General features: G+C 36.1%; 1 protein-coding gene across 1 annotated transcript in view; it reads right to left on the minus strand.

Moving 5' to 3' along the window:
- SPATA16 (spermatogenesis associated 16) overlaps positions 1–21,322 on the minus strand; it is a 197,691-nt gene that overhangs the window by 44,632 nt on the left and 131,737 nt on the right. Inside the window, 1 exon segment of the mRNA XM_036447738.2 lies at positions 11,294–11,441. Coding sequence (XP_036303631.1) covers positions 11,294–11,441 — 148 coding nt within the window.

Raw genomic sequence — 21,322 nt, forward strand, 5'->3', positions numbered from 1 at the left:
CGCACGCAGTATGCCACACCTGCCTAACCCTCACCGCTTCCAGCTACATGGTGCTAACTTTTACTCTACCAGTGGTGGGCAAACTCATTAGTCAACAGAGCAGCAATTCACAACTCGCGAACTGCATGCGGCTCATGAGCTGCAGTTTGCTGACCACTGTACTAAGGCCATAGGATTTATTATAATTATATTAAATTTATGAATTATTATAATTTAGATTATATTTTAAAATATGATAAAATGAGCTTAAAGTAAATAACAATGATAAGTAAACATTTCCTAACATGTAGGCGTTAAGAATGACATATGTAGCCAAAGCCGGTTTGGCTCAGTGGTAGAGCGTCGGTCTGCGGACTGAAAAGTCCCAGGTTTGATTCCGGTCAAAGGCATGTACATTGGTTGCGGGCACATCCCCGGTGGGGGATGTGCAAGAGACAGCTGGTAGGTGTTTCTCTCTCATCAATGTTTCTAAGTCTCTATCTCTCTCCCTTCCTCTCTGTAAAAAATCAATAAAATATATTTTTTAAAAAAGAAAAAGAATGACATATGTAAATAAGCCCATGGCTCAGAAAAAATTTCATTCTTGAAAATTTTTGAATCTTTACTAAAATTAATGTGTTCAGAATCCAATGAAGGAAACTAGATGATAACAGAATAAGTATATAAAATATAAAATAATGGAAAAAATAAATATAAGAACAGAAGGGAATCAAATAAGAAAACAAACAAATATACAATAGAGAGGATAAACAGTGCAAAAACATCTAGCAAAATAGTGACTTCCTTAACCTGATAAAGAATATTTTAAAAGACCTAAAGTAAATATTATATTAAATGGTAAAACTTTAAAAATCTTTTGCTTTAGAATCTGGAACAACATGTGGATACTTGCATTCACTTCTTTTATTTAAAATTGTGTTGTGATCCTAGCCAGAACAACAAAACAAGAAAAGAGAATGAATGAGTATATAAACTTGAGTAGGGAGCTATTCTTAAATAAGACAAAGGCATAAGTCATTAAAAATTTAAAAAATAACATTAAAATTTAAACTTTAATTCTCCAAAAGACAACATAGAAAAGACATGCCTTTGATTGGAATAAGATATAAAGTTCTAAAAAAATCAATAATAAAACTATTCAGAAACAAAATGACTAAAGGAGATAAACATGTCACTTACAGAAATATATAAATAGTAAAAATGCCATTTTTAGAAATTTTCAAACTTTTGAGAATAATTTTGTATACCGTTTAAGGAAATACAACCATGGGTCAATGAATGACACAACATATTCAACTTGATTAACAGTCAGGGAAATATTTGCCTTTTAAAAATGTATGACACCATTTCCCATTCAGGGATTGGCAAAATTAAAAACATATGACATTTTAAATTGATGATGATATATATCAATAGGCACTCTTGTACTTGTATTTGGATGGTGAAACAAAAAACCACTCTAATAAGCAATTTGGCAATGTATAAGTTGAAGATGCTTATGCTTTATGACTCAGAAATTAATTCTACTCCTTAGTAAATGCTTCAGAGAATTTCTTGAATATGTGTACAAGAAAACCATACAAAAAATGTTCATACCACTTTTGTTTGTCATAACAAAATATTGGAAACAACTTAAATGACTAGTAATATTAGATTTCATATATAAATTTTAGGTAGATCACACAAACACTGGAGATAAATGAAGTAGAGTATATTGTATAAAAAGGGACTGATCTTATAAGTATAATACTGAATAAAAGAAACTTGCAGAAATATGCAAATAGTGAAAATAGCACTTATATGAATTTTAGAAAACCTGGAGGACAATTCTACATATATTTTAAGGATATATACAGGGTGAGGCAAAAGTAGGTTTGCAGTTACACATATGGAAAATGATACAATCTACCTATAATAATAAAAAGGTAATATGCTAATTAGACCAGATGTCATTCTGGATGTCCTTCCTGATGAAGCTAGGGCTGGAGGGAAGCAGCCCAGGTCCCAGTGCTTGCTGGTGGCCAGATGAGGGAAGCCTGGGTCTGGGTGCTGGAGGAAAGCCTGTGCTGGCAGTCTGGGTTCTGGTTGCTGGAGGGAAGCTGGTGCCAGCAGCCGGGGGAAGGAAGGCCTACTCTTGCACAAATTTTCATGCATCTGACCTCTAGTCTATATATCTAAAAGCTTAAGCCACCGTTCGACCATTTGACTGTTAGCTATGACATGTACTGACCACCAGTGGGCAGATGCTCAATGCATAGGCGTGGAAACATGGAACAGACTGATGAATCTCAGAAGGAAGCGGGGAGGGAAGGGGGTGGGAAGAGATTAACCAAAAATCTTATTTGCATACTAGAGTCCCAGTGCATGGATTTGTGCACCATTGGGGCCCCTCGGCCTGGCCTGCAGGATCAGGTGGAATCTGTGCACTGGGGTTCTGATATAACCCGAGGTGTCCTGGATTGTGAGAGGGCACAGGCCAGGCAGAGAGACCCCACCAGTGCATAATTCCATGCACTGGGACTCTAGTAATTTATAAATAATAATAGAAGAATAATCTCTGTGTTTCATGTTCCCATAACTATAAACCTACTTTTGCCCCAACCTATATTTCTATATAATAAAAATGTAATATGCAAATTGACCAAACAGTGGAATGACCGGTCAGCAGGTGGCGGGGCCAGTGAGCAGGTGGTGCCAGGACAGCCAAGGCGTGTGCCAGCAGGAAGAGAGAGAGAACAGTGATGGGGTGTGTGGGTGGTGGCAACCAGCAGTAGGGCAATGGGGGCCAGTGCCATCCCCTGATCACCCGCTCGGTTGCCTCCCACAGAGAGAGGCCACTGGCAACCACAGGGGGGTGATTTGGGATGGGGCTGGTTGCTGGCTGTCCTGAAATTGTCGCCTCCCACAGAGGAAGGCCAGACTGTAGCTTAAGCCTTCGGGGAGTAGGCCTCAGCTGGCAGTTGGATGTCCCCTGAGGGCTCCTGGACTGTGAGAGGGCACAGGCCGGGCTGAGGGGAAGGTCCTCCCCACTGGACAGAGTGCACAAGTTTTTATGCACCAGGTATAAATGTCATGTGTAAGAGTGATAAACATTGAAAAAAGTGTTGCATCTATAATAGCATAAAAAATAATACAACAATTCGAAATAAACTTAACTTAGCACGTTAAAGACTGTACACTGAAATTTATAAAACATTGCTGTAAGAAATTAAAGAATAGGTGGAAAGACATCTTTTTTATGGATTGAAAGACTTTGATAATCAGATGTCAATAATACCTAAAGCAATCTAGAAATTCAATTCAATCCCTATCAAAATCCTGAGGTTTTTTTTTTTTTTTTTTTTTTTTCCAGAAATAGGAAAGTCCATTTTAAAATTCATAGGGAATCTTAATGAACCCAGAAGAGCCAAAACAATCTTGAAAGAACAAAATTGGAAGTCTCACACTTTCTGATTTCAAAACTGACTACAAAGCAATGTCAAGGAAAAAACACACACAAAAAACAAATAAATTGAATAGATATCTCCGAAATCAACCTTATATATATGGTCAAATGATTTTTGACATGGTTGTCAAGATCATTCAGTAGGGAAAGGGCAGTCTTTGTAATAACTGATTCTGGGAAAACTGGATATCCACATGTAAAACAATGGAGTTGGATACTTACCTTGCACTATATACAAAAATTAATGCAAAGAGAACCAAGGACTGAATGTAAAAGCTAAAACTATTAAACACTTAGAAGAATACACAGGTGAAAAGCTCCATGACATTGGAATCGGCATTGATTTTAGCACAGATTAGAATCTGTGCTTCCTGTGTCATTCGATGACAACAAAAGAAAAAAGTAGATATATATCGAAGGTCATAAACATTTAAAACTTGTTCATCAAAGGACACTATCAACAGAGTGAGAAGGCAATCCATGAAATGGGAGAAAACACTTGCAAATAATATATCTGATAAAGGGTTAATATCCAGAATATATAAAGAATTCCAACAACTCAACAACAACAACAAAAACATGGGAAAGAATTTGAAGAGACATTTCTTCAAAGAAGATATGCAAATGGCGAATAAGCACATAAAAAGATATTCAACATTACTAATAATTAAGAAATGTGAATCAAAAAACCACAATGAGACACTACTTCTCACCCATTAGGATTGCTATTAAAAATTAAATAAAACAACAAGTGTAGACAAAACATATATACCATATGATTCAGCAATTCTACTTCCAGGCCTGTTGTTTAATATGAATGTCGACATAATAGCTTTTTTGCTAATATTCACAAACAATGAATGTCAACATAATGGTTTTTTTGGTAATGTTCACAAACAACTCAAATGTCCATCATTAGCAGAATATATATATATATATATATATATATATATATATATATATATATATGTATATATAGTATATATACATATATATATATATGTATATATATAGATTTGGACTATTCACATAATGGAATATTATAAACCAATAAAAATGAACCAACTAAAGCCTTTTGCAACATAGATAAATTTCATAAAATATTGAGCAAGAAGAGTTAAATATAAAAAACATCTACTTTATGATTTCATATTTACAATGTTTCAAAGCAGGCAAATTAAAGTTCAGGGTTAAATGCATAGTTAGGTGTTAACTCCATAAAGAAACGTAAGAAATCAGTATTCTAAGACTCAGTACAGTAGTTACCTTGGTGAAGAGTAGGTAGTGGTTTCGGATCAGGAGAGGCCAGTTGAGGCTACAGGGATAGCTGGCAATGTTTTATTTTTTGATTTTATGCTCATTCTGTAATAATTAGCTAAACTGCTAATTATTCATTTTATGATTTTTTTATATATGTGTAATGTCTCACAATAAAAATGTTTTTAAGAATAAATAAAAGAAAAAATACAAATGCTTTGATGAGGCTCTGTTTTAAGTGTGAAATGCAGTGATTATTTGTGGAGCCCAAAAAATACTACTAGAGTGTAAGTTAACTATGAGTCAGTATTAAGGCAGAAAAAAATAGGACTCAAATGCTGAATATGCAAAACTAAATTTAAAAAAGGATCACACTACAAAATGAAAACTTCTAATTTTGTGCAAAATCCACATGTGGAATTTAAAACTGAGAAAGTAGAGACATTGTTTCATATGATTGGGAGCTCAGTCTTTAGGGATTTTAATGCTCAGCTGCATGATTTATAAGATGGCAGTGCCTAATGATTGGCGATAATATTACAGAGTGGCTGATTAGACAGAATAAGTCAGTGTTTCAGAAAAAAATAAAGTCTTAATATATTTATCTTCCTGCTCCCTGAATTAGCTCAGTCTATTTTGAAATGGTTATGAAGTTATTGTTTTTTTCCTGACTGGGATAACTGTTGATAGATAATAAGAACTTGAGAAACTGGTAAAGTGACCAAGTCCAACATTTTAATATTTTAAGATTAGAGACTTTAGATTCATATATGAGGATTTTGTTACTTTGAGAATGATTCTCTGTTTCTAACAAAAATTCTGTGGTGCAAATATGAGATGATTTATCATCTTTATAACCAATCTGACTGTAACCCTTTCATAATAATATTGGGAATGTAGTTTTTTGAATTTCATAACCACTTCTATTTGAGAGAGCAACTTACAAAGAGGAAAATAGTCTTATCTTAAAAACTCTTGATCATGATAAAATTATAATATTTTAAAGAAGAAAGAATAAAATGAGAAAATTTAACTTCATGTTTTAGAGAGTATGAGAATGTTTATCCTTACTGGTAAATGATGAATGTACAAGCACAAGGTTATACATTTCAGTGAAAAGCAATTTTTAAAGGTCTATTTTAAAACAATATATTTCTCTGAACATACATATTTACTCTTGGGAGTTAAATTACATTGAAAAGACAAAACATAACTCCATCCATCTAAGTGTTAAAGTAATTGATATCTTATCCTGAAAACTTTTCTATTAGACATTACTAACCACAAATCCATTACTGAATATTTATTTATTTAGCAAATAAATCTTGATACTTTCATCAAGAAAAGACAGCATATGCTTATTGTATTACTTTATTATTATTAAAATACAACCACGCGAGAATAGGAATTACATAGAATTGCATCATTTCATTGGCATATATGAATAAAAATCTCAAGAAAAATCTTTATAAGTGAAACATAATAATTCTGGGGCTGGTGAATTATTATTTGTTTTATATGCCCTGACTATTCTGCATGAATCAAACTGGATTTTTCTTTAAATAAAAAAAAATGGATAGCTACACTGCTAAAAAAATGCAGTAATCTTTTCTTTATGAAACATAATAAAATACAATGCTACTATAATGTGGATTTAAGATTTTGGTAGGTCTCACCATATTGCCACAATAGCAAAGGACGCACAGGGAGTACCTGAGGATGCATAAGGCTGGTTGTCCCACAAGGCAGATTTGAATTTTAACTTTCCTTCATCACTCTTACAGAGCTTATCAGGACAATATAGTGGGTTTTCCTCACCATAAATCACTAATTTATTTGCTCTATTCAATAACAATAAATTAAAAATATTTAGGTCTACATTTTTAAAAGACTTTACTTTTATTGTTTTTCCCTTTGAATCTGTTTTTCATGTCGAAATCCCTGACAAGGGGGGCTGTGAGTTGGGAGCTGGCTAGAGAGAATACACTGCCTGGGGGATCTCTATCGTAGGTTCCCTTCCTGCTCATCACCACCACCTCTGCCAGCTATTGCTGGGCTCACGGCACTGTCACGAGATCAAGGAGTAATGAATCCAACACTCTCTAGGCTCCATGAAGGTGACCTGGAGTTGGGCAGAATTTCTGAGTTGGAGGTTTGTCTGCCAGCCCCTGCTGGGGGAATTAAATGTGTTCGTATCCAAGTTTTAATGACAATAACTACTTATCCAGGAAATCTTTGATAGGTAGAATCCTCATCCAAGATCTTTGAGGTACGGATATTATGACCTTCATTGTTGATTGTTTATTTAAATGACCTCTATAATTTAGAAATTCTTACTACGACTTTGATTTCTCTGGCTGCAATGAAAACTTTCTAATTGTGTTCTACCTCTCATGGAGGACCAGGGTCTCTTCTGAAATGGTATCTTTCTGGGTGGGTCCAAACAAATGTGCATGAGGCATCCACCTGTAGTTGTCTGCAGAAGGATGAGAGAATGTGAGGGAGAAGAGAATGTGCACAGACTCTCTATGCTCCTGAGGATGGTGTTGATTGCATCTGGAGGAGTGTTTTTAAGTTCACATGAATTCATTGTGTACATTGTAGTTGGAGTAGTAAGCTGCTCACTTATTTTGAAGTAAGGCAGGAAATTAGTTAGAATAAAGTTAATTGATTCAACAAACAACAACCCCCCAAGTCTCAGTGATCTGCAGCAAGAGAATTTTGATGTTTGCTACTGTAGTATTCAATGGATGACCTTCCACATGTTCATTTAGGGATCCAAGCCTCTTCTGTTTTGTGGCTTCTTTAGATTCATGGTCCTATCCACTTAGTCAGTGGCTAAGGAAAGAGAGCTCTGTATGGTAGGGTATTATGGGCCAGGACTGGAAGTGGCATACATTATTTCTGTCCATATTCCGTTGGCCATTATTTAGTCACAAGCCTCACATAACTGTAAGGAAGGCTGAAATATAGTCTAGTTGCATGCATGAGGGGGAAAACAGTTTGGTAAACACCTGGCCAGTCTTTGCCATTTTTGGTTGCAAGGATTCTATTCCCAAATTGCTCCCTTATCTGTTTTCTCCTCTGTCATTCATTAGAGTCAGCCTTCCATTGCACAATTAGAACTTAGGTTTTAATTGAAAATATTCTTTAGAAGAAAGGAAAGATATAACCTCAAATATAAATGAATAAAGTCATATCATTTCTTAGGAGCAGGTATATTCTAGAACTACCTAGAATAGTGTCTAGCATATATGTACTCAATAAGTTGTGAATATATGAGTAAATGAACAAACTACCCATCTTCATTGTAAATCTTCTTCTTGTCCTGAAGATCTTGGGATTCTGGTGTGTGCAGAAAGGGAGAAGAGAAGTGGAAGAATAACATAGCAAGTCGGAGAGAGGGCTAAAACTACCTCCAATCTTATCTAAGAGAGAAGAGAGGATTTCTAGAGTTAAGACTCAAAAGATGACAGTGTTCACAAACCAGCATTCTGGCAAAGAGAAGCAATCTCATGAGAGTAGCTCTAAACTGGGCCGTGTATGGTAGGGATGGTTGGTGTGTGTATATAAAGAATCATGTACACCATGAGGCAGCATGGGAAACTCATATAGGTGCCTGTGAGTCATCTAATATGCCACGCAAATGAGCCCATCACTGGCTCTGCGCAAGCCAGCAGAGTTGATTTCACGTTGCATGAGTCATGCAACCAGCAGCTGTATCCACCTGCACCAGACTTCTAAAGGGGACTCTTTCCTCACATGCCCATTGACACCTTGGACACTGGGTACATCTGAGTTCTGTGGAAGTTGAAACCAGACCAGAGGGAGAAGAAAATCCCATGTAAAATTAGAGGAAGATAACCAGTGAATTTGATTAGACAGTTAACTAAAGAGGCATTAAATAATTAGATGAGACTGAGACTCCCTATAATGAGATAAAATATATTTTTTATTCTTGGAAGACCAAAGATGAATAGGTGCAGGTAAGAGGGGAAAAAAAGAGTCTCATGTTTGAAACATCTGCAGTGTGGTTGTCTAGTCACACTCACTACATGACGATTTATTGAAATACATAACTGAATAAACTTTTTAGCAGCATAGAAGCTTCTTAAATTCATCTACAAGGTGGATAGAAAGAGAAGCCTGGTTTTTGGGCAGTGCCAGCAAAAGGTGGTAGCTACTCTTCTAGGCCCTGTCTCTCTTGTGTGACTCACTTTCTAACTTTTGCCCTTGGCTACTGAATACCTACCATTACTGCCACTCTGCACCTCCTGCATCAGATATCCAGATACTAAAGAAAACATTTCACCTGCTCTCTTCTAATGCTTTGTGCCTTCACTGACCTTAGAATTACCTGGGGGAAAGAAGCCATATTCCTAGGACTGTGCCCATACAGTAAGCTAGAGTGGTTTCACCATCATTCCAGCAATGGCTTTGGGAGGACGTTTTAATCATTTGCAACAGAGACAAATAATGTCATCAGTGCAATAGTCTCGTTAGCCCAAAGTACAGGTTCTATAGAGCAAAGGACCTAATTAGTTCCAAAGAGATGGAGAAGTCTAGACTGCCTTTTCTATCTCCCCTTCTTCCTCCAGAAGCTATGCCTTTCCTCTCTGGAATCTCACATAGTGCTGTCATGATCCAGGAATTAGTCATTATAAAGTAATAGAAACAATCATTAATAACTTATAATTATCTTCTCTTCAAAAATATAAGTTCCTTTAGCATGAGTCATCTTGCCAATGAATCATAATTCATCTTGATAACAGGTTTGATAGAGTTACATGAAACATGAATCAGGCTCATTAATGTTATTGTTTTTAAGCTATCAGTGACAACAGTGCTCCCCAAGTATTAATTAATCTTCATGACTTCTCTGTGAGGCAAGTTAAATGTACCTAAATTCATTCTACCAGTAGAGGGTTGACAAACTGGTCATGAATCTCTCTCATGACCAACAGAGTTGAGAATAAAATGGAAATAGCTGAATTTGATTAATTTCTATGATATTAGGTAGACATGACTTCTTTGTGCTATTAATGCTCCCCAATCCTCTGTAAGATACCCATGATAAAATAAAAATGATTTATAGCAATTAGCAAAGAATATAAGTCCCAAAGCATTTTTTCCTCTATTTCCTGACAAAATGTTCAAGTGAAATAAATAAGCATCAATGGTCATTACAGCACACACTGTACTTTCTTCTCTTCCCTTTCTCTGCCCTCAAATTCTCATTGTTCCTTAGGAATTCACTATTTAATCATCACTGGTTAGATTATTTCCTATGTTTCTTCTGAAGAGCTAAAGGTGTAGTAGAAAAAAAACAACAAAACAAAACAAGGACTCCATTGGATTTAAGTTAAATTCTTCCATCACATCTCTGCTCCTGTTAGATGGAAATAGTGTAACTCAATGACAAGGACATGGGTTCAAATCCAAGGCCTGCTACCACTGATTTGCTGTGCATCTTTGTAAAAGCTATTTGTTGTCTTATCTGTTGTCTCTGATTGCTGCTTTCTTGTTTCTAAATGAGAACCATTTTGCTCCATAAGTTACGGGAATAACAAGAGATATGGATGTAGAATGCCTGGCATATTAAAAGTGATCACTAATGGAATGCAGTATGAGTCCTATCAATCAGCCATGTGGCCTCAAAGCCCTGACAAAAGAAATGAAGGGGCCTTAGTAGGAGGATGTGATATTAGGTATGTGCATTTAGAGATTTTGGTTAACATGCTATTTATTATTAAGAGCTATTAATTCAATTCATGAAAATCCCTGTCTTAATTCAAAATAACCCTTGGTACATAGTCGGCAGTAAAATGTGTTTTTGGATGAATAAATAAAAGCAAGTGGCTTCCAAAGACAAAGAGAGGGAAAAGGAATTGTACCGGTGTTTTGTCCTCTGGGTACACTTGTCTGTCAACATCTCATATGGCTACCACTGATCCAAGAACATAAGGCAAGAGGGAGGTTTGGGGTGTGAGATAGATGGAGGAAGGAAAGTAGTAACAGCAGGAACTGGCAAAAAAAAAAATCTATCTTCAAGAAATACTATAATCATCTAGTTTATCAATGAAGGATATGGGGAAAGAATATTTTACTAACGGCTATTTTATTTTATTTTTTAAAAATCTTAGAGCTTCTAGGTTTTATTCCTCATCTTAAAATATAGAAACATGATGGCATTAGGAATATTGTGCTAGACCCATACTGTTAGCCCCACTTAAAATCCTAAAATGACTTTCCATTTCAACTTCTCAGCTAAAAACACCACACCCCTAAAGCCGAAACAGAAATGGTTCTCTATATTTTTGTTCAATCCTTACATGAGGATATACTTAGAGACAGGGATAGGGAGTGTGTGTGTGTGTGTGTGTGTGTGTGTGTGTGTGTGAAGAGTGAGAGAGAGAGAGAGAGAGAACAAAACATTGATGTGAGAGAGAAAAATTAATTGCCCTGACTGGGAATCGAACCGACAACCTTTCAGTGCACAGGATGATACTCAACCAACTGAGCCACACCAACAGGCCTCTACTTTATTGGAAATGAAGTATCAGCTGGTAAGTCAAAGATACTGAATTTTACCTGTGTAGATATATTCCACATACGCAGGATGAGTTTTTGTGAAAACCTCTTTTACTTTTTCCACTTTATCAGCTCTGATTTTTGTTGCAAATGGCGTGTACATAACTGAGAATGACTCTGCTCTGGTGATGGCTTCTTCAATCATGGCCTGAGGAGAAGCAAACAACCCATCAATAACAACACATGACTTTTTAAGAATGTAAAATAATATAATTACCTTTATGGATGATTTAAAAATCTATATACTGTACTGCAAAGATAACATATATTGGTCTTGAATATTCATTAGAATGAAATTTTAATTAGTTCTTGAAATACTATTTCATATTAAGAAAACCAATTAAATGAAGAAAGTTTGTAAACAGACACTTCTGAACTGAGCTTGCTTTAAGATAAAAATAAAAATTCTATTTTCTAAGGTGTCATTTTTCACTTGATTTAAAAAAATCAAATTCTTAAGTTTAACATAATTATCTTACAGACATTGATGAGCAATTTGTACTTTAAAAAAACTAATTGAAGTATCTGGATCTAAGTATTTTCTATAAATAACCTGACAAACTAGGCACATTTTTTTTTCTTCTTTCAATACCTGGGAAAGCCTTCTGGAACAAGAAAAGCTTTCTCAATGTGCAACCAGAAAAGTTTCCCTTCTAACCACATCACAGGAGCTGTTTGAGATGGATTTCGCTATTTAAGAATTTAATGATTTCTTTAATTTTTTTTGGTTCATATTACCATCCTATATAATAAAAACATGCAAATTGTCCCCTCGACCAGGAGTTCTTTTGGGAGTTCAACCAGGGGGTGGGGCCTGCTGGGGGAAGGGAGGGAGTACCAAGCTGGCCATGTCAGCCCCTTAGTGACCCTACCAGTACACGAATTTCATGCACCGAGCCTCTAGTTCTTTATAAAGCCTGCCATCACCTTGAACTTCCTGTTTTAAGTAGGTCCATTATTATTTGAAACAGACCAAAAAGAAAATTATGAGTTTTTTTGTTTTTTTTTTTAAAGGAATTTACTCCTTTTCTACAATTATTCCTTCTAATGAGGCTTGTACATTAGAATTCAAAGTAGAAGTGTCTATAGTAATCTTATTTTTCTAAAAATAGCATAAAGGCATATTATAAAAATCTATATTCATGGATAGAAATAATTTGCCCTCCCCCCGTAGAGTGCCAACAACTAATAAGGCATAGTGATAGATCTGAATTTTCGAACAAAGAAAAAGCCATTTAACAAACAGCAATTTATATTATTACAGCATAGTATTTGTAAACAAGTTTCTTGTTAATATTAAAAGCAATGAGGAGTTGGCTTTAAGCTGGGAAGCCTAACTTAACTTGTTCATTGCCTACTCCATGGGTCAGTGACTTCAAATGGCCTCTGATCATTTCTATTATGTGTAGACAAGCAGCTTTGAAGGGAATTTTCTGGGTACAAAACATCCTCCTTTCTGAGATTTGAACTAGAAAATGACATAAATTCATAAATTTGTATTTTAAATTTGTTGTGGGGCAAAGGTCTGAACGGCTGCATAAAAGAACTCAATGTTGTCCATGGCCCTGTCCTTTCCAGGTTGGAGGAACTGGAAGGAAACAAAGAATACAGTTGTGACACCAAGCCCAGAGCCAGCACTCAGGTGGAAATAGCATCGGGTTGTGAATGTGCGGCAGGGTTGGGATGCTCAAGCCTGGATGCCAACATGGGTAATAGAGGGGGCAGGTTTGGAATTCCGGGAGGTGGATTAAGAACTTAAAACAAGGTGTGTAGGCACCAGGTTCTGGTCCTCCAGCAAAAATAAATACTCTTTAGATTGTGTAGGAGAATAAATTCTCCAGATTGGTGCTTACATATGGTCACTGCTGGAACCAATCTTGGGATGGCCTATCCAGATTAAAAAAAAAAAAAAAAAAAAAAAAAAAAAAAGCAAGTAGTTGTCCCTACATGCATGTAGAGTGATGGGCTAGAGAGGGAAGGTGTTCTAGATCTCAGTTCAAAGGTCACAATCTGACCTTGCCACCTGAACACCTGTGTAAACTACTAATTCTGTATCAATTTGGTGGGGCTGCTGCAACAAAATATCATACTTATTTTTATAGTTCCAGAGGTTGGAAGTCCAAGATTAAGGTGTTTGCAAGGTCAATTTCTCAGGTGTTTCTCCTCTGCATATAGATTGGCTGTGTAGCTTCTCCCTGTGTTCTCACATGTTTTTGTTTTTTTTTTCTTCTTCTTCTGTGTATCTGTACTCTAATCTCCTCTTCTTACGGTATTAGGACATCAGTCATGTTAGCTTAAGACCCCTCCAAATATCTCAGTGTAACTGAATTATCCTATTTGAAAATACAATCCCAATCCCCCAAACAGGGTTAGGATTTAAATATATAAATTTTGGGGGACACAATTCAGCCCATACCAGTTCCTCACACCCAAATAGTTTTTCTGAATACCTCAGTGAAGGATATTTTATTTTAAATTCTGGATCAAAAATTGTAGTGAAGGGGCTTAATTCCCTAGTTTTCTCCCAGAAAGACATTAACAGTATCGCAGCAAGGCCAGGATAGAAGAAAAACAGTCGTTCCCTTTCATTTCTCTTCCAACTGTTGGCAGATTAAGTGTCTTCTGCAGAGTAGCTTTGCTAAGCCATCTCACAGCAGGGACAGCAAGACTTGTGCTGAAGAGCCTACACCAGCTTTTCTTTTGCAAGTGGCAGAAGTGTGGTTTTTGTGTGGCAGCTTGATCTGCTCCTTTAGGGCACTATAGTCTTGGCAGGATGCTCCAGGCATTGCATGGAGGTTTTCACAGGGCTTTCCATGTAGGAGGGGATGTGCTGGCGTGCAGCCTCCCTCTCTTCCACTCGGAGCCAATAGAAATGGGCTTCTTTTGTGGCTTCTGCTCTCTGTCTTGAAGATGAGTGAGGAAGTATGTGAGTGAGCAGTGTGTGTAAGTAAGGGTAAGACTTGAATTCCCCATAGAGATACTTTCTCAAAGGAAATTATTATAGCCCCAAGAAGAAGTATTGAAAAATAGAATATAAATGAGAATACAAATTACCCTTTTACCAGAACATGTATGTCCTTGTTGTGTTTTAATGTATAACATTTTTTATTCTTTTGGAGAACAACAAATCTTGAGGCTTTGAACCTGGCTCACATTGCTCTGGCAAAGGAATATATATATATTTCTGGTACATTATGGAATAACTCCTAATGAAACAACTTTGAAAAAAAATGTAGCTTTATTAAAATCATGTGAATTTTTGGTTAAGGACCAAAATATCAGGTTTTCATTTTGTGATGGTAATTTTGAGTTGGGCTTGTATTTCATGAAGTGTCTATTATATGCATATTGAAAAACTATGTCCTTCATGCTCATAAAGTCCATGCAATAGGTATTCCTAATAAATGAATAATGTGATTATTTTGTTTTATTTTCAAAGTTAACATAATTAGCTTCAAAGGAAGCAGTACTATATTTGCAAGGTTCCAAGATGGGAACCTTTAATATTTAGTGACCAATGGGTCTTTGTTATTACATTAATACTGACACAACTTTGGCCATAGTTGGTTTGGCTCAGTGGATAGAGCATTGGACTGAGGGATCCCAGGTTTGATTCCAGTCAGGAGCATAAGCCTGGGTTGCAGGCTAGATCCCCAGAAGGGGGTGTGCAGGAGGCAACCAATCAATGATTCTCTGTCATCATTGATGTTCCTTTCTCTCTTTCTTCAATCAATGATTCTTTCTCACTATTGATGTTTCTGTCCCTCTTCCCTTCCTCTCTGAAATAAATAAAAACATACTTAAAAATAAAATAAAACTGATATAATTTTGGATGATGACTAGAATTTTCTAGAAAATGGAAATAAATTTTGTGAGCAATATTTTCAAATTAATCTTTTTAAATATATGTGGGTTTAATTTGGATGACTTAATTTTTTTTTTGAAATTTAGAATTAACCCGAAGAGCAGATTATTATAAAGATTATTATAAAGGAGCAGATTATTATATCTCAAGAATATCCTATCTTGAGATTTCCTTATAAGCCTGTATCATTTATGCAATAGCTAGATTGACATTTTTATGATGATTTTATTAGTATAAGTATGCCAGAATAATATATAAAATAATTGAATGCCTCCCATACCTTATGATCAACATTTTAAGGCTGAAAGATTACCTTAAATTTACAGTTCTTTTATTAAGCTACCTTCATCATAAATTCTGTATTTTTCTAATGTAAGGGAATATTTGGCAATATGCCATTACATTTATCAGCCCAGTGACGTGAAAATTATATTTTTATGCAGTTTAAGTTATTTAAATTTTTATTTGCATTTATTAGCACTGTCCAGAAACAACCAAAGATTGTATAAACAGGTAACTTGTATATAGCAAAGTAAGCAAGTTTTTTCTATAGCTGTTTTGAATTCTCTATTTTGCAACCTGCCCTGTTTAAAAATAGTCATAACAATATTATTTTAAATTCTGAAGTATTTAATTTACTTTAGTTTTACAGTATATGTGAATGCTGTATAATTTTGGACTACATATATCTCCATGGAGAGAGAGCGAGAGAGCGAGAGAGCAAGAGAGCGAGAGAGCGAGCGAGAGAGAGAGAGAGAGAGAGAGAGAGAGAGAGTCTATACTATTGTCCAATGTTCAATCTGGTTTTAATTATACACGATGCTTCCATTAGCTGAATAACTTCATAATTTAATGCTTAAAATTTACCCTGAATTTTTAATCACTTATATTTTGTAGTAAAATTTTATTTCCAGGTTCTTTCAGCATAGAAATAAGGATATCTGAAGTATTTAAAAATCACTCAATTTTATAACCAAGGAAGCTGAGAGTGTGAATTCTGTTGACATACCTAAAGTCACAAAATTAGAGGTGAAAGCAAGACAAGAACCCAAGTCTCCTAAACCAATGCTTTCTCTTACCCCGAGCGACTTTCCATCCTCCTAATTAAATTGTAAATTCCTGGGAGCGTAAGATAAGTACTGCTTCTCTTTTTCTTTTTCTAGGACTATGTTCATCCTGTCTTTAAAGACAGCAGTTTGACTCTAACTCTAACAGAGAAACAAATGAATCACATCACATCAAACCTAAACCAGGTCAAGTTCCCCTTCACAAATTAATCCAAACACAAAACAGAATATTCGTCCTTCACAGCTACTGGTACAATAAGACTATTTAGTCCACCAGCCACTCATTAGATGTAGGATATGCTATCATTTTGCATGCCTGTCTCAAAGGGAAGCATTTATAAAAATTAAACGAGTGGCTTCTTTGATAGGGAAACTTAAATGATGTGCTTGGGCTGGTGTAGCTTAGTGGCAAAGCACATTTCATTTATAAATAGAATTCAGGGCTCTTGTTCTAAAGGCCCTGAATAATTTTCTGCTTGCGCATTAGAGAAACACCAGCTGATAGAAACTCAGAGTTATCGGTGTGGGTTTCAGCAGCCTCCAGACTCTTCAGAATGCCACAGAGCTTTTATTCTTGATGATTTAAAATGAATCACCAAAAGGTATCACAGGAATAAATAGCCACATTACTGCAATTATTTCATAAGCACAACTGGGTATTACTAACGAGTTTTAGACCCTGTGTTTAGTGGTAAGTGTTAGCAGAGTTTAGGACCCTTTTTTGTTGTTGTGCATTCCAGCTCTCTCCTTTGTTTAGTTGTTTGAAGTTAGGCATCCATTTCTCTAACTGTGTGTTGCTTTCTGACTGCATTGTTTGACTGGTGGGTTTGGATTAGGGTATGGCTTGCTGGTGTAAACAGCTGATTAATGGTAGGGTTGGGTCAAGAACCTGATGATCTGGTCTCTAGACTTGTACTGCGCTTTCCACAAAGCATCTGTTTTATCTCTTGAACTATAATGCAGATTAGTGAGTAGAAAAAGCCAAGGATGACCTTGAAAAAGTGCATATTGGAGAAGACAAAAGGATTCAAGGATGCTTTATTTGAAGACAAGATGTAGGTTGCATGAATTAATTTTCTGGCATTAGAAAACAAATCTGTCCTTGTACCCATTTAACTCATTGATTAATCTGTAAAGCTCATTTATTAATTAAATGAGTGGTCACTGTGCATTGGGTAAGTACTGTGGATAAATTATTCTGTTTAATTGTGAAGGCAATACAAGAAAACAAGCATTGTTATCCCATTTTACAGATGAGAAAAATTGAGTCTTTGTATTATACAATATGCAATATTTCACATGCTACTTTGTGTCAGAGCTTTTTTTCGGGATTCAGATCAGTTCTATCTTAGTCAGAGCCTCATGCTGTGAGCTATTTATGTTGTGGGGATGCAAAATGCAGTCCACAGCCCTGTCTGGCACTAAGAGAGGATTTCAAATATAGGAAGTGCTCCTTTATAAAGCATTACAAAGCAGAAGGAAAAATGTACTAAAGGAGCCTACCAACGAGGGAACTGTTCATCTTGGAAGCCAGTAGCTCTATGGCCCTGGTGATGCATAGACCAAGGAGGGATGACTGTCTGTGTGGAACTCAGGAAGAGGCACTGCTCTGTCATGTAGAAAAGTGTCCTTAAAGTGCTAGCATCTGGTGCTCAGAGTTTGTCTTAGGTGTATCCAAGCTCCCAAAATGACTTTTCTTCCTCAGGTTTCAGCTTTGCTTGGCAACCAGTTACCTCTTCTTTTTCTTTCTTATTTCTCTAATTTGCCTGCAATTAATCTCTTCCAGGCTGTGGCACCTCCTGGAGGACTTTATATTTTAGAAGGCAATAGATTGCAGGGGGATGCCATTAAGGGGCAAGTGTCCTCCTATATCTGACTTCCCATTGTCAAGATGTCTCAGCCCCAGCTATTTCGGCTCAGTGGATAGAGCATCAGCCTGCAGTCTGAAGGATCCCAGGTTCAATTCCAGTCAAGGGCATGTACTTGATTGCAGGCTTCTCCCTGGCCTGGGCCCTGGTTGGAGCTCGTGCAGGAGGCAACCAATCGATGAGTTGCTCTCACATCTGTATTTCTCTCTGTCTTTCTCTCTCTCTAAAAATCAATGGGAAAAATATCCTTGGGTGAGGATTAAAAACAAAAACAAAAACATGCCTCAGAATGGGGAGGAATCAAATGGGAGAGAAATGAAATGAAGTGCTATCATCAAGAGACCTGCTACTATACTTTTAATCTACCAGTTTTATATACTTCCAGTCTTTAGTTTTATCTGATTTGTATCTTGTATACAAATGTTAAAGCAGGCCAAGCCCCACCTTGTTAAGAATGGATAAAATGAAGAGTTGTCATGCTTTTTAAAAATTTATTTGTTTATTATTTATTTATTCTGTATTGATTAAGGTATTATATATGTGTCCTTATCACCCTAATGCCCTCCCCTATGTTTATATGCATGCATACTAGTTCTTTGGTTGATCTCTCCCCTGTACGCCTACCCTTCCCTACCTTCCCTCTGAGGTTTGAAAATCTGATTGATGCTTTTCTGTCTCTGAATTTGTTTTGTTCATCAGTTTATGTTGTTCATTATATTCCACAAATGACTGAGATCATGTGATGTTTGTCTTCCTCTAACTGGCTTATTTCGCTTAACATAATGCTCTCCAGCTCCATCCATGCTGTTGCAAATGGTAGGAGTTCCATCTTTTTTTTTTACCGCAGCGTAGTATTCCATTGTGTAGATGTACCACAGTTTGTTTGTTTTTTAATGACTCATCTGCTGATGGGCACTTAGGCTGTTTCTAAATCTTAGCTATTGTAAATTGTGCTGCTATGAACATAGAGGTGCATATATCCTTTCTGATTGGTGTTTCTAGTTTTTTTGGATATATTCCTAGAAGTGGGATCACTGGGTCAAATGGGAGTTCCATTTTTAATTTTTTGAGGAAACTCCATACTGTTATCCACAGTGGCTGCACCAGTCTGCATTCCCACCAGCAGTGCAAGAGGTTCCTTTTTCTCCACATCCTCGCCAGCATTTTTCATTTGTTAGTTTATTGATGATAGCCATTCTGACAGGTGTGAGATGGTACCTCGTTGTTTAGATTTGTATCTTTTGGATGACTAGTGACTTTGAGCATGTTTTCATATGCCTCTTGGCCTTCCTTCTGTCTTCTTTTGAAAAATATCTATTTAGGTCCATTGCCCATTTTTTTTTATTGGTTTATCTTTGATTGAGTTCCCTGTAACTATTGGAGATTAAACCCTTATCGGTAATAATATTGGCAAATATGTCCTTTCTTATTGTTTTGTTGATGGTTTCTTTTGCTGTACAGAAGCTTTTTATTTTGATGTCCAATTTGTTTATTTTCTCTTTATTTTCCATTGCCATAGGAGCTATATCAGTGAATATATTGCTTTGTCATATATATGAGATTTTGCTGCCTGTGGATACCTCTAATATTTTTTTATGGTTTCCCATCTTATGTTTAAGTCCTTTATTCATTTTGAGTTTATTTTTGTGTATGGTGTAAATTGGTGGTCTAGTTTCATTTTTCTGCATGTATCTATCCAATTTCCCCAACACCATTTATTGAAGAAACTGTCTTGATTCCATTGTATGTTCTTGCCTCCTTTGTCAAATATTAATTGAGCATAGTGGTTTGTGTTGATTTCTGGGTTTTCTATTCTATTCCATTGATCTATATGTCTGTCCTTGTGCCAGTACCAGGCAGTTTTGAGAATAGTGGCTTTGTAATACAGCTTGAAATCTGGTATTGAGATCCCTCCTACTCTGTCCTTCTTTCTCAGGATTGCTGCAGCTATTTGGGATTTTTTTTATTCCAGATGAATTTTTGGAGAGTTCATTCTAGGTCTGAAATATGCTGTTGGTATTCGAGTGGGGAGTGGATTGAATCTATAGATTGTTTTGGGTAGTATGGACATTTTAATGATGTTGATTCTACTAATCCATGCACACCGTATATTCTTCCATTTGTTTATGTCTTCTGAGAAGAGGTCTTCTACCTCCTTAATTAAGTTTATTCCTAGGTATCTTATCTTTTTTGGTGCGATGGTAAATGGTATTTTTTTTTTTTATCATGCTTATATCCTGTTTGCCACACCTGTATGTTTGGGCCTGAAATAGTCCTTGCAAGGTTTTCTGGATGTCATTGGCTCTCATTGGCTGATACTTCTGGTTTAGACTACACTTTATAAAATAGCACATACTTTCTTGGATGGAAATAGGCTAGCTCAATAGTTACTTAAGATCCTGAGAAAAAGTAATCATGCCATATGTTAAAGGTTGACATTTAAAATGCCAAAGTCTCATTATATGAAAGAGGGAAGGTTATGAAAAAGAAAATGATCCAACCAGGAACTGCAGCACAGGTAGAGCAGCAGGGAGTCTTTAATAATCAGTGACAAAAATATTTAAGTCCTTTATTATTTAAAGTATTACATAAGTCTCCTTCACCCCCCTCCCCATTGACCTCTCTCCAACTGCTCCCGTCCCCCAGCAGAAACTTTCACTGCCCCTTCTCATGTGTGTCCATTGGTTATGCATGGATACAAGTCCTTTGGGTGATCTCTTACTCCCTCACCCCCCGCCTTCCCTCATAGGTTGGACAGTTTGTTCAATGCTTCTATGACTCTGGTTCTATTTTTGTTAATCAGTTTATGTTGTTCATTATATCCCACAAATGAGTGAGATCATGTGATATTTATTTTGAAGAGAATTTGTTTTTAATTGGTGTGCAATAATGCCAAAAACATGGCTAAATATAAATTTAAAAAAAACATTAAAAGCTTTGAGCTTTACAGGTTATCTTGTACCTGGGTGAACACAGCTTAAAAATCCATAATTTCATGGAATAGTTATTCCATATCTCCAATTGCTAAAATAAGTGACTTCAATTTCGCTGCAAGCTTGTAAATCAATAACCCGTAAAAATGTATGGAAAATATAAAAGTTAACCAGAGAAACCTCTAAATCTGATTTGAATCACAGCACTTCTTGATTTTCATATGAAAACAAAACAAAGAAGGAACCAACATGTTCACAAATTTAAACCGAAAGGCAAATCCTCCACCCAAACAAAA

This window comes from Pipistrellus kuhlii, unplaced genomic scaffold (assembly GCF_014108245.1).
Source record: "Pipistrellus kuhlii isolate mPipKuh1 unplaced genomic scaffold, mPipKuh1.p scaffold_m20_p_2, whole genome shotgun sequence".
Lineage (NCBI taxonomy): Eukaryota > Metazoa > Chordata > Mammalia > Chiroptera > Vespertilionidae > Pipistrellus > Pipistrellus kuhlii.